General features: G+C 33.5%; 1 protein-coding gene across 1 annotated transcript in view; it reads right to left on the bottom strand.

Annotated features, from left to right (window-relative positions):
- Positions 1 to 12,847, bottom strand: part of LOTGIDRAFT_108278 (hypothetical protein) — a gene marked incomplete at both ends in the record, with an annotated part of 54,827 nt that overhangs the window by 19,448 nt on the left and 22,532 nt on the right. The window contains 3 exons of the mRNA XM_009066838.1: positions 992 to 1,179; positions 3,529 to 3,675; positions 9,942 to 10,245. Coding sequence (XP_009065086.1) covers positions 992 to 1,179; positions 3,529 to 3,675; positions 9,942 to 10,245 — 639 coding nt within the window. The remainder of the gene's footprint in view (positions 1 to 991; positions 1,180 to 3,528; positions 3,676 to 9,941; positions 10,246 to 12,847) is intronic.

The following is a 12,847-nucleotide window of genomic DNA, read 5'->3' on the forward strand; positions in this document are numbered from 1 at the left end:
GATAGAAGAGTAACGCAATACGCCTCTGTTAACGCTGACAACCGACAAATAGATACTGATTACAAACATCAGATTTTAAATGACAGATTCCAGTTCAAAATCCTACAGAATACTGTTATCATTGTCACATCAATAATTTCCAGTTCTAAATGAATAGTTAGATTAAAAACCAGAGAGGGGAAAATGCAAAGCCTTGACATTTCAAGATACACATTGTACAGCATCTTCCCAATGTCAAGCTGCTGAGAACTTCGTCTTATACATTAGCTACAAGAGCTACTTTTATTTTACCACTGAATGCAGCGATTTGATTGGATATACGCCAGCCAATTCAGCAAATCAGATCCCTTGACATACAGATTGCAGATATTATGGTTATTGTTTACAGACTTTCTGTCGGGATTCCGATTGGCTATAGCGCTAACGTACACTCCAATTGAATCGCTGCATTTACAAACGTTCCTGATATAAGAAAGGTGACTATTGCAGTCAATGTATAAGATTCCGTTCGTAATAGCTTGATATTGTGAAGATGATTTTACAGTTCTTGATAGAAATCGTTAGTTCATCACATATATTTGACATTTTATCTTTCTTTTGTAAACCTTTTTTTACTTTTCTATTTCCACTGAGTGACGGAGCATAAAACAAGATATTTCAAAAATAGATAAGAAACATATAATAGGGAAAATACTTATTGACTTATTGATAAAGTAAAAGTTAATTAAGGGCTTTGGCTAAAAATAAGTAAATCCTTTGTTTGTGTATTACATTAACACATTTAACACAATAAGAAAGAATTTGAGATTTTTTATGAATTAGCACTCAACCGAATAAAAATTCGTAAAATTATAAAAGAATATCAAAGTATGAATATCTCTAAGACAATTTCATCATCTTAAAATAAATGACTTTCTTGCACTAGTGGGAGTGAAAGTTGCGGAATTGTTACCTAGAATCGACCGTCTGGATTTAGCAATGAAATGAAAACTAAAGCAAAACTCACTCTTTTTGGTATCTTGAAAGGATTTGGAAATTCAAATGGTGCTTGTTCATTATAATCATTGACTTTATAATGAAATTTGCCATATTCAAGATTTGTTGCCGGACTGGATGTTATGACTAATAAAGATCTAGATGCTTCGAGATTCCTGGGTTGATCTGGTCTATCCATGGTTCCTGAAATAAATATGAACATGCATGTTGTATTTCATATTACCATGCCTTTTGAAATTATGAGTTTGAGAAATATACCTAATTCAAAAAGGTAAATGAGAAGGTATTTTCGCACCTTTGTCCTTTACTGATTTTAAATTAACAATCAAACTTTTAGCAAGCATGGAATATGTAGTATTAGACTATTAGTGCCAATTTGCATCATAAATTAAATGCACATCTTTGAAAGTTGCTTTATTGAACAATTAGCTGAATACATTCAATATTTTCTGCATTTAATATTCAATATTTCCACTAGTTGCAAATAGCAAAATTCAGTCACAATCTACTGGAGCCAGTCACAATTTCATTTGTAACTGACTCCGAGGTCTTAATCTATCCATCGTTATTTTGAATTTTATCATAAATAAGATTTGTGTACAAGTCACATCTGTTTTGGCAATTCCGTTTTCTTTTACAAAACCTCTTGGGAACCGCATTCCCGGGATATCTGTAACCATTTACAGCTGGGTCCACTGAAATAATGAGAAACGGTTACCGGACTTTCACACACCGACCATTTGTTCAAAGTAGCCAAGCTAATGGCATTTACAGCAAGTACTCGGAATAGTGTACGTTTCAACTACCATTAATGTTGAAGAAAAACGACCTACTGATGGAGGATAGTCAGTCAAATGATGCGTTTCCAGAATAATGATTAGAATCAAGCATTGGTTTGATATATTGCGGTAGAAACGTCAGAACCAATAATAATTGATTTGTGAGGGACGAGGGAATTAATAAAAGATAGATATAAAATTTGTATAGACTGAAACGGATTCTATTGCCTGTTTACAGCTAAAACTACTATATATCATCTGATTGCTGGAATTCTTAGCATGGTGATAACCAGTCGGAGAGTAATATTATCTTTATTAAAATTGACTCAGAATGTATTCAACTTTGATACGTTAACTTGTCACATATTGAAGATGATTTGATCGAAAAGTTTTAAATTTCTCTGATTGCCTCTATGCCAGACTGTTCGACTATTTTTTTTGACATAAGTGTGAGATTCATAAAAAAAATAATAATATTTCTTCATATCCTTGTGTGAAGTTCTTTAGCTTGAAATATATAGTTTCAATAGTAAAGCTGCTTTCACGCGATTACGGACAGTCTTAACATACGGTAAGTTTGCAACCACGGCGCGGCACATTGCACGTTTATATTAATGCAGTTGAATAAGAATGTCTTTTTCGAAGCTAAAGTTATGCTTGTATGTCAGGCATAATTCTAAAGCAAAATACTAGTTGTTGACAAAGAGCACCGTGTGTTCAGAATACGAATAGATAATACCCCTAATTCACCAAGGATTGTGTTTTCCAATCGGCTCGGTCTTTACCAGATTATCCTCTATGGATTATTTTTTTGATCGACCCAAATGATGTCTTGAATCGCCTCGAATCGCTTTTTTGGACCCGACAGATATTCCTTGAGCGATCCATTTTGGATATTTATACTGCAAAGGCCCGGTAGAGGCCCGCTTTTCACCGCAAGTGAGCGATCTTCGTTGTTCGACAGAGAATGGCCAAATGTAGTCGTAGGTTGACGAAGGGAGACACAGGAAACCGAAAGTAAAAGATCTCCGGACGTCCTTCGTTTGTTCAAATTTGTTTATTTTCCAAGGAATGTTTTGTCGATTGGCCATACTTTTGAGCAAAAATGTCGGGAATCTGCGAGCACTCTCGAGCACTACTTTATACCTTCGGGGACGGGAGCGATCCCCTCAGTCATCTGAGGATCGGGTATCGGTCCGTGGTCGTCTTGGTCGTCATAGTTGTCCGAAGTTCACTTTGTCTCGCCCAAACTCTTGAGCTTTTGATTTAACCTCTAGCACTCTCGAGCACAGGTCGGATACTTGCGCGAACTTTTGCGTACCAGAAAAGAGGAACGCCCGTGATTACCCCTACCCATGATTTGGTCCGTTGGTCGGTATTCAATTGCTTAAAAAGGGGAAATGTGTACCTATATTGCTTCCGTGCTAATAATTCCGATATTCAACCTTCTTCAAGAGTTTCCATTTAATATATGTTGATGCAATGCGTCACTGTACAGGTTGGAATAACCAAGGTATGTCCACCACATATTAATTTTTCGCGATTTTCGCTGATCAAATTCCAGCCTATGTTAGCGTCTTGGAAACAAAATTGTAAAGTGTTTAATTCTTAATGTTGAGATCACTTAATTAATAAAGTGGAATAATAGTCTTCCACAATGATGGTATGTTAATAGATGCATTACTTCCCTGTTCATAAAACAATATAATTCTTCAACCGCTGCTACTTAGGCTTTAATATATAATTAACTTACTTTTAAAATATTTCAGTGGTTCTGATTGATCAAAATTCCCATGGTTTACATAGATTACTATATAATCACCAGTATCTAATAAACCCCGATCATATAAATTACTCATAAAATCCACCACACCATTTATATCTCCCAGAAAGACATACACTGTAATATAGAATCATAGTTTTAGTTCTCAGAAAGACATACACTAAAATATAGAATCATAGTTTTATGTCTCAGAAAAACATACACTGAAATATAGAATCGTGGTTTTATGTCTCAGAAAGACATACACTGACATATAGAATCATAGTTTTAGCTTTCAGAAATACATACACTGAAATATAGAAACATAGTTTTATGTCTCAGAAAAACATACACTGAAATATAGAATCATAGTTTTATGTCTAAGAAAGACATACACTGTAATATAGAATCATAGTTTTAGCTTTCAGAAATACATACACTGAAATATAGAAACATAGTTTTAGCTTTCAGAAAGACATACACTGCAATATAAAATCATAGTATTATGTCTCAGAAAGACATACAGTGTAATATAGAATCATAGTTTTATGTCTCAGAAAGACATACACTGTAATATAGAATCATAGTTTTATGTCTCAGAAAGACATACACTGTAATATAGAATCATAGTTTTATGTCTAAGAAAGACATACACTGTAATATAGAATCATAGTTTTATGTCTCAGAAAGACATACACTGTAATATAGAATCATAGTTTTATGTCTCAGAAAGACATACACTGTAATATAGAATCATAGTTTTATGTCTCAGAAAGACATACACTGAAATATAGAATCAAAGTTTTATGTCTCAGAAAGACATACACTGCAATATAAAATCATAGTATTATGTCTCAGAAAGACATACACTGCATTTAAAATCATAGTGTTATGTCTCAGAAAGACATACACTGTAATTTAGAATCATAGTTTTATGCCTCAGAAAGACATACACTGAAATATAGAATCGTAGTTTTATGTTTCAGAAAGACATACACTGAAATATAGAATCGTAGTTTTATGTCTCAGAAAGACATACACTGAAATATTGAATCATAGTTTTGTGTCTCAGAAAGACATACACTTAAATATAGAATCATAGCTTTAATTCTCAGAAAGACATACACTGAAATATAGAATCATAGTTTTAGCTTTCAGAAATATATACACTGTAATATAGAATCATAGCTTTAAGTCTCAGAAAGACATACAGTGTAATATAGGATCATAGTTTTATATCTCAGAAATACATACATTGTATTATAGAATCATAGTTTGACATCTCAGAAAAACATACGCTAAATTAAAGTCGTAGTTTTATGTCTCAAAAAAACATACACACAATTAAAGATTCATATTTTTCAGATTCAGGAGATTTTAGATGATTAACAAAAAGACTTATTTAATTCCAATCGTTAGAACGCTAATACTTTCAAATTGCAGTCAACTAATATTATTTAGTAAGGCTGTTTCAGAGAAGATCACTTAGAATCTTCTTTTTTGCATAGTCCAATTCACTTAAAACTAAAATACTGATCAATAACAATATCAATGCAAAAATATTTTACTCTCGCAATGAAAATAAAGCGTGATAAAAAGTTGTTAAAATAGACATCATTGTACACTTGGGTTTTAAACTTATTTGTATTATAAAAGATAATGGCCCGTATGCACCATATAAAATAAAATTAAGAAGAATAGAATTATATCGGGCTTAAAGGGACAGATTTTTGACCAATCATACCTCAGTCTCATAAACGGGGATTTTTTAGCTAATTGTCATAGTGTTTACAGCTCACCATCGAAATTTGAGCTTTCAAATTCATGTGCGTCGTTAATTAATCCGCGTTTGAAAGGTAACTCTGCCATATACAGAAAAAATTTCTATAGAAATAGGAACAGAAATTCCTAGTTTAAGATATTTATGAAAGAATTATGCGATTTTCGTATATTTCTAGTACTTCTGTACTTTTATTTGGTGCAGAAAGGCCATTATGAAATAGAACTTTATTAAATGATAATGTTGACCAAATTAGAACATACAGCATCTGAACCGTCGGAATGACATCTGATTGGTCAATAATTAATTTGATGAAGGTATTAGTACAAACTATTTAGTAGTCTGGGATTCTCCTACAAACCTAATTGTTGTTAAGATCAAACGTTATTGCGTCCTCATCGAATTGAGAACGTAACCAGATCTATTGAGTTAACACGAAATTAGAATCTTCGACCCCTTTGATTTGACTTCCTGTCAAATAGATCAAATTATTCACACTGATTCAATCCGAGTAACTTTTCCAATTACTAGTCCAAGGTTTGGTCACTGTGACCAAAACACTAGGATAGAAAAAAAGTTGTATGATTGAAATCAATTTCTAGACATTGAATTAATTGATATACGTATCTGCTCTTATATCTATATTGGATATTTAGATTGCTGTCAGTTTCCCCTCTCTCCATGTCATCCATCTGTAATACTCAATACAATAATCGGCTTCAAGTTATATTGAAAATAGTTTATTGCACCCACGATCTCATTTCACTAATAAATGTTCATGTAAAAGTGGTTTGCGAACGTACACAATTTCTTTGAAAAAAGGGGATATTTTAATAGACAGCCTTTCATTAGTTTCAAGCAAGCGTTTTGTATATCTCATTTACCTCGAGACCTTTTCTAACAAAAGGCACCGAGCGTTTTGACATTCGGAATATGAACTAATATCTCTCTTTCATCACAGGTTTGACGTAGAATTATCAAGGGACAGATGCTTCAGTTTTTTTGACCAATCATACTTCATCTCATAAACGGGATTTATTTTTAGCTAAGCCAATCAGTAAAAGTGTCCACAGCTCACCGTCGGAATTTGAGTCTTTAAATTCATGTTGTCGAGAAATATCCGCGTTTGAATATTAAAATGACTAATCGTCAACTATGCGATTTCCGTACATGTCTAGTACTTCTGAAGACTAAGACTACATATATTCAAGACTACATTCGACCCCACCAAAATGCCGCATTTGTTCCTTTAAGGGATGTTCAACGTCGACTTGCGAATCATGGTATCTTCAATAGCAGTTGTTAACATCGCTCTGGGCTGAAAGTCGGAAAATTGTTGCTTCATTCATAGAAAATGTATAATAATAATATTTAGTTGTATATTCAAATGTTACTCATCCCAGTCACATGAAATATATATTTTCTATAACACAAAATAATCATTATGTTTTTTTTATAAGCTGCTTATCAAAAAATTCCATAATACATGTATATATATTTTTTTCTTTTGGATTAGTACATATGGACCAGTCACGAGCTTAACAAACTGCTTCCTAAATGTCATTTAAAGGCCCGAACATACAAAGTACGGTTTGCGATGCGGGGTCTGGTCTAGGGATGCGGTCTTATCATACAGAACATACTGTAATTCTAGAATTAATTTTTCAGTTATCTCCACCAGTTTCTCGGTGTATCGTGTATCGCAACTTTCAATGTGTGTGGTCACGGGTCACACTGAAAGACGAAATAAAAACAAGGCTTCAAAGGTGAGAATAGGTGTCCGGTGCGGGATAATCGCTGCGGTAAAAAGTACTTCAAGCAACAGACACGATGCCGGGGCGCAAATATGTGAAAGTACGCATACGTCGGGCCCGGCAATCGGTCACAGAAATGCTTCACCAGGATAAATTTGGTGATAAGTCGTCATCGTTTGCAAATGTTACCAAAAAATTCGTTGAATTTGATCTGTTTAACAAAAACTTGAAACTGGACAAATCAACGTTATGTATCACCTTCAGGGTATGCTTTAGCTCTTGAAAAACTGCTATGCATAAAGTTCTTGCTATCTCATTTTCTAACCCACACATTATTTACAAAATGAAATGAAAAAATGATAATCCTTGAATATATTGATTTTAAAATCTCTTCAAGTTATAATTATTTCAACTATAGTTTTTCCAATCCAATATTGCTAATAATTTTCTTCCTATTAAAAAAACAAATGAACAAAATAAGTAAAACATTGGTTTTAAAGCGACAGATTCACCATCCATTTTACTAATCGTACCCGAGTCTCAGAGATGAGAACTTTTGTTCTTCTGGTGACTTTGTACGTAATAAGAGTCATAAATGACAAGACAATGGTCTTTAAAGAAAAGCTGGTACTGGCTAACAAGAGTGGATCATTCGATATAATTCGTAAAATTTCAGTCCATGGTAAAAAACATGGTCTGATAACTGCTAATAGAGACGTTAATACCTTTCCTATCAACTATTATATAAAAAGCTTTCTTAACAAAAAACATGTCTAAATCTTCTATGATCCGTCTAAGAATATGGATTAAATCACGAAAAAAATACTTTTGTAACTGGCTGAAATATGTAAGGTTAATCATAAGGCACACTTTGGTATGACCTTGGTCATTCAAATGTTAGATATTTATCGTGGGTAATTGATCATTCTTTAATTTAGTGTCCGATAGCCTATGTTAAAGCCGTCATCTTGGGACATTTGTAAAATCGTCAATTCTGTCGCTCGACTTGGAATGAAGCATTTGTAGAAACCTTTCATATATAATAAATGACTAGAGAGCATTCTTAAACTAATTTATTCGCTGTGTTGTGTAATAGCCCCGTTACACCGGACTGTGCCATTTGCGATCTTAAGGTGACTGGAAATGTGACTCGGCGACCATGGATTGTACAATGTCTGGTGTGTCCTACATGCTTTTAACACACGTGTGGTATATTATGGCGACCTGAACAAGCTCGGAACATTTTCCATCGCAGAAGCAGCGCAGTAAGAACGCCTTTCCGATGTGACGGAGGTATTATGTACATCAAGTCAGTTTTTTATAAGCCGGGTTTAATCCAACAAATCGATGTAGCAATCTTGTAGGATTAGAAAACATTAAAATATTAAAAGAACTTGACATGTGCGTGGAGATTTCTGTCCCTGATAGATATTGTATTGCCATTATAGAGATTACAAATCATTCTTAGATGGCTTCTCTATAGATTTACATGTATATTTAACTGTAGTTCCTATCAAGAGTTTAAGAAATAAAAAGCATGATCATAGCTGAAGACGTCATGTGAGTTGAAAACTTGTGGTTTTTTTTCATTGAAAAAGTTATTTTAATCGTAATATAAGCCTATTGGATCTTTAATTTTTTGTTTGTGTGAGTAATTCAATCTGAAAGCGTTTGCTTCATGGCATTATTTTCTGTTTTCGCCATTATCTACCAAGTGCTAGCCAATATTTCATATATGCGCCAATAAACTATACGGAATTAACATTGACGGAAATTCAAAGAAAAATCCTATAGCCTTCGAAGTATCCTTAATCACCTTAATTTTCTGCGGTAACTTCATAATAATAGATATCTGATAGTTACTGGTACTATCATTCATTCAGAATCTTTGACGCTTCGAATGAGTTTTTTCGTGATATTTTACCTACCGAAGCCTCCACGTCCATATTTCATAATCAAAGACGTTATGGCGACCCAATTCACAGAACCAGATTCCAGAACATAGAACCAGACTCCATATTATGGCATCATTTCCCATCCAAACATACCCCCGACGACGGTTTAAACCTAATCTGACACTGCAAAGAGATCTTTCTGATGACTAATCTGTAATCATAATATCAGTAGCTTATTTCTTAAATCTAGCTCCAGGCCACGGAAATAATTCTAAAATTGGAATCCTTTCCTGGGTGAAACACTAAAACTAAAAACATCACATCTAACATTGTGTTCAAAATAGCACAATATAATGCAAATTACACATATTATCAAAATGTTCAAAATAACATATTTATACAACGTGATGTTTAAAATAACACATTTATACAATGTGATGTTCAAAATAACACATTTATACAATGTGATGTTCAAAATAACACATTTATACAACGTGATGTTCAAAATAACACATTTATACAACATGATGTTAAAAATAAAACATTTATACAACGTGATGTTCAAAATAACACATTTATACAACATGATGTTAAAAATAAAACATTTATACAACGTGATGTTCAAAATAACATATTTATACAACATGATGTTCAAAATAACACATTTATACAACATACTGTGTAATAATGATCGGTGATAATGACCAAAATAAAAATTCTCGTAATTATCTATTGCAGAAGTGCAGTAAGAAATTAAAGCCACGGATACGTCAAAATCAGGTCAGTCATTATACGCATGCAGACATCTTCCCTTTGATTTAATCCTATCTCTTGTGTCACATTAAGCAAATTGACCCAATATCTGGACAGTGATCTACAACAGTCAATAATTCATTAAATGATGGGATTAATTAGGTTTCTATAGAAGTCGAATATTAAATTTCATGTACATTCAAATAGATATATTTTTCTTACCTCGTGTTCCAACGTAGGTTTCATCAACAATACGGGGAAATGGATTTCCAGTGGCGAGAGCAATGTGTGGTTCTTCAAAAACTTTTCTGTCATTTATGGTTATATTGTACAGTTCTGATAACTCTATCAGTTTCTCAGCAATAGTCTTCTCTTTATGCGACGACCCAACAATGAGGGTATATTTCTTCCAGTTATAATGTAGAAGTAGAGATATGATAGGTTTGGTGACCTGAGAAGCCGGAGGATAGGTTCTAGCGAATGTTGGATACAATGATTTATCTGAGACTTCATAGTCAGCACATTTCTGAAAGAAAACAATATATATATATAGCAGAGAAAATGAAACGCGACTTCGAAATCTTAGAAACAATTATCAGTTAAAGAAATCCATTTCATCGAAATGAACATTCATTTACAGATCCTATTTCGAGGATAGAAAGATAAAAATAGGAAAATCATTTAAAGAGCAAGGCGCTTTATTTCCTACGGCGGTGTGCAGTGAGATAGCTCAGCCAATAAATTTTACTAGCTGATAGCATGATTTCTTACAATAATGTGTATTAAGTGTAGCTAAGTGTATTAAGAAAGCTTCTTATCAACCTGTTATGTCATCGCCAGTGCATTGGAAAGCCGGTCATCGTCCAACACTTTTGGCCCATATGATTGATAACTAACCAGCCATTTACATACCCTTTACGGAAACGAAAGTTCCAGGGAGTGTTTAGAGCAGGTCCCAAGAGGTTTTCAGACACATGAGAGGAAACTGATATGCTGATGGACTGATGTTTTTCATCAAGTGAAGCACGTATTCCTGTAAATCAACACATGAGAATTTGGAGCACTGATTTTCAACAATTTGAGATGAAATGGATGCGTGAAAGATTTATGCTATCGATATATGCAGTGAACTGTTACGGAATTTTTAAATGATTTAATAGATATTCCATTTAAACATAAAAGCTTTGCATGCCAGCAATTGAACGTTTTTAAAAAACGTTTGAAGATAGATCTTAAGCTGTCATTATTCCGTAACTGAATTAATTCTTGTAAGACATATCTTCCAAATAGCTTAGAATTTAATATCTCGTATTACTCTAAACTGATAAGGAAGTTTTCCAATATTTTTTCAACTAGGAACATAATTTCATTTGTTAGGTAGAAAGGAAATGGGATTTTATATCATACTCTTCTACCCTAGGTTAGATGGGACATAGAACGCATAATGAGGCAAAATGTAACAGCTTCCAACAGTCGATGCATCTTAAAAATGTACGACACATTCATATTTGCTTCCCGATAGCAAGTTTTTTACAGTTTTGTAAGCTCCAAGCATATTTCATGTTGATTTAACACTTTCCTGATAATGTGGGCGTACTAAGTACTTTAATAGATTCTTCATCTCACCCACTCTATACCAATTGCTTTTGTCTCGACCACTTAGAAAATATAGACATTTACTTAAACACAATGATTATAGGCCAAGCTTTTTTTAAATATTTTGTCAGCATAATTCCATGTAAGATAGTCTGATTTGTTTCCGACATTTCTTGACCTTCTTCCGACATTTAACTTTTTTCGTGAATTTTGTCCACGTGAAGAGCGAAATATTCTCAGAATAGAAGTTTTGTTTCATTCGCGTCATCATGTAACTTCACTCGAGTTAGTATTTTAGGGAAATAATTCATAAGACAAAATCTATTAGAATATCAAGAGCTACGCAATAAAATTCGTTCAGTAACTTGATATTCACTAGACATAATGCAGACAAATTAGTAAAATTAACCTCCAGTGTCGTGGCATCAGACATCTAAATGATGGGTCTTAGAATATGGCCAAGTTCTAACTGTGACTTACTTTACCGACGATAACCTGTCTAATATATCAAAAGAGATTGAATGAACTGTTTTGTAAATCTTAGATTTAAGAAACCAGACAAAACAACACATGATTTTCTTTTAAAGCTCGGATGGGCTTTTCTCGGATTTTCTACTGTTGAAGATGCCTTAATTACAAATACTTTTAACAATTACTTCGATATTACGTGAAGACTACTCCCTCCAATACATGAGTACAATATTGATGTTCTCAATCTAGCAAAGTGTATTGTAATAACTCCCCGTACTTCCTGATCAAAAGATATGATAAGGCCCTGGAAGGAATTTCGAGTTTTCTTGGGTTGACACCTCTTAAATAGACCATGTACTTTCACAACTCATTGGATGTAAATACTCCACACATAATAAACATATTTTTTTTTTATCTTCAAAATAAAAGAAATAAGGAAGTGTAACGCCTCCAATTTCGTTTAAAGTATATCATAATACATCTTAAAATAGTACCCTATTGTAATAAATTTCAAATCTCACCACACATTGACATACACTACTTGATATTACTTCGTATTAACCTGTATTATTAATTTTTCTATTCTTTTATATTTATCATACTTTAAATAGAAGTCGACAAGCAGCATACTGTGCTGTAATACTTTAAGTCCTTTTCAATATACCTGATGATATGTATTAGACAATGTATAACAGATAGCTGCTATCTCGATAGCAGATTGGGACACGATAGCTGCCATCTCGATAGCAGATTGGGACAAGATAGATTCCACCTCGATAGCAGTTTGGGAAAAGAAAGCTGTAAGTCACCATTAATATCAAGAGTACGCTACTGATTGTGAGGTGTTTGTGACAAATTGTCTCTATTTGTATGAATAAAAGAATTCAGTCCAAATTAACTGCTTCTCTTGCTTCTCGCCTACGAGAGGCGACAAAGCAAGGAAAACATCGAGAAAGCGGTGGTTAACAATTGGCTGGGAAAAGGCGAGACGTCAAACGGATAACGAACTGTCCATTTAAAGACACTGATTAAGATGCCATATTAAACATGAAGTATGATTA

This window comes from Lottia gigantea, assembly GCF_000327385.1.
Source record: "Lottia gigantea unplaced genomic scaffold LOTGIsca_8, whole genome shotgun sequence".
Lineage (NCBI taxonomy): Eukaryota > Metazoa > Mollusca > Gastropoda > Lottiidae > Lottia > Lottia gigantea.